A 1,399-nucleotide genomic window follows, 5' to 3' on the forward strand; every position below is an offset into this window, starting at 1 on the left:
TATATATTTGGATTATATATTTGGATCCATAAGGAATCAAAAGCAAGAATCATTGATCATATTGAAGAATTTTACAATAGTTGCAAAGCTGCTTTCTCTGCTGAACGCAGCCAATAAGTGAAAATTAATTATGAATTTTTTTTCAGATGCACTTTTGTGCAAGCGCGAGACACATGTAATACATGTGAAGTGCAACTGTTGCTGAGACCTTTCTATGTATTTCCCTGCGGTCATAAATTTCACAGCGATTGTTTAGTGGCAGCGTTAACGCCGATGCTATCCATGGATCAGAGAACAAAATTAGCAGATCTTCAACGACAATTTACAGCTATTTCAAATCGGCCTGAAGATACCACCTCGATGACTTCTGTGTCATTGTCCACGAGAGATAAAATCAAGACTGATATCGATGAATTGGTCGCTTCGGAGTGTCTCTATTGTGGAGAACTTATGATAGAGTAAGTTTAATAGTTCAGCAGTTACAAAATTCTAAAATTTAAAGCTTAAGAATGTATCGCCCGTATCTCCTTGCCAAAAGATAAATTAAAATTTAAATGTGTTAACATTTATACTTTCATATATAAAAATGAATGAATTATGTAACAATTGTAGAAACAATTGTATGAATATATTCTTTTAATCATACATTTTTATAATTTATTTACTTTATTTGCTGTTGTATTTTTCATTTGTATAATATTTCAACTTTTCAATTTTTTGGACAAATATTTTAAAATTTATGCAAAGTTTTATTACATTACAGAGATTAGTTCTTCTGTAATAAATAAATAAATAAAGTTTATTTCGAATTTTAATTTATACTTTTGGCAAGTATTATAAGTGACATATTCTTAAAAAATTGAAATTGCAATATTTTTTAGATCTTAATAAATGATCGGTATAATGATTATTTTATTCGCAGATCAATAGATAAACCATTCATTGAGGAAGAGGATTATGAACGCGTAATGAAGGAATGGACGTAATGAAAATTTCTCACTGAAAGTGTGATAGAGTATGCTTATCTCTTTTATTTTTAAGAGATTAAGATTGCACTCTGTATTATACATATATATCTATACATAATAATTGATAATAATAATAGCTTGGCCATAAATTATTATACTCTCAACGTTAAATTTTTAAGACTTGAAATTTTATTAATTTATAGCTATAATCAATTTTTTAAAATGAATTAATTGAAAAAAATATTACGATATGTTGAATTTTATTTTCAGATTTTTCAGGCTTGCATAATAGTGAAATTATTATAATTATCTAATTATTAGGATTACAATTTGGAGGCTATATGTATAATGTAATATATAATTGTATTCAAATTGTATTTGTGTGTGTGTGTGTGTGTGTGTGTATGTGTGTGTATATATATATATATATA

At 26.9% G+C, this 1,399-nt stretch overlaps 1 protein-coding gene across 1 annotated transcript in view; it reads left to right on the forward strand.

Moving 5' to 3' along the window:
* Positions 1 to 986, forward strand: part of LOC105625680 (vacuolar protein sorting-associated protein 18 homolog) — a 9,382-nt gene extending 8,396 nt beyond the window's left edge. Inside the window, 2 exon segments of the mRNA XM_012207005.1 lie at positions 147 to 458; positions 923 to 986. Of these exon segments, the coding sequence (XP_012062395.1) occupies positions 147 to 458; positions 923 to 986 (376 nt within the window).
* The last annotated feature ends 413 nt before the right edge of the window (positions 987 to 1,399 follow it).

This window comes from Atta cephalotes (genome assembly GCF_000143395.1).
Source record: "Atta cephalotes unplaced genomic scaffold scaffold00003, whole genome shotgun sequence".
Taxonomy (NCBI): domain Eukaryota; kingdom Metazoa; phylum Arthropoda; class Insecta; order Hymenoptera; family Formicidae; genus Atta; species Atta cephalotes.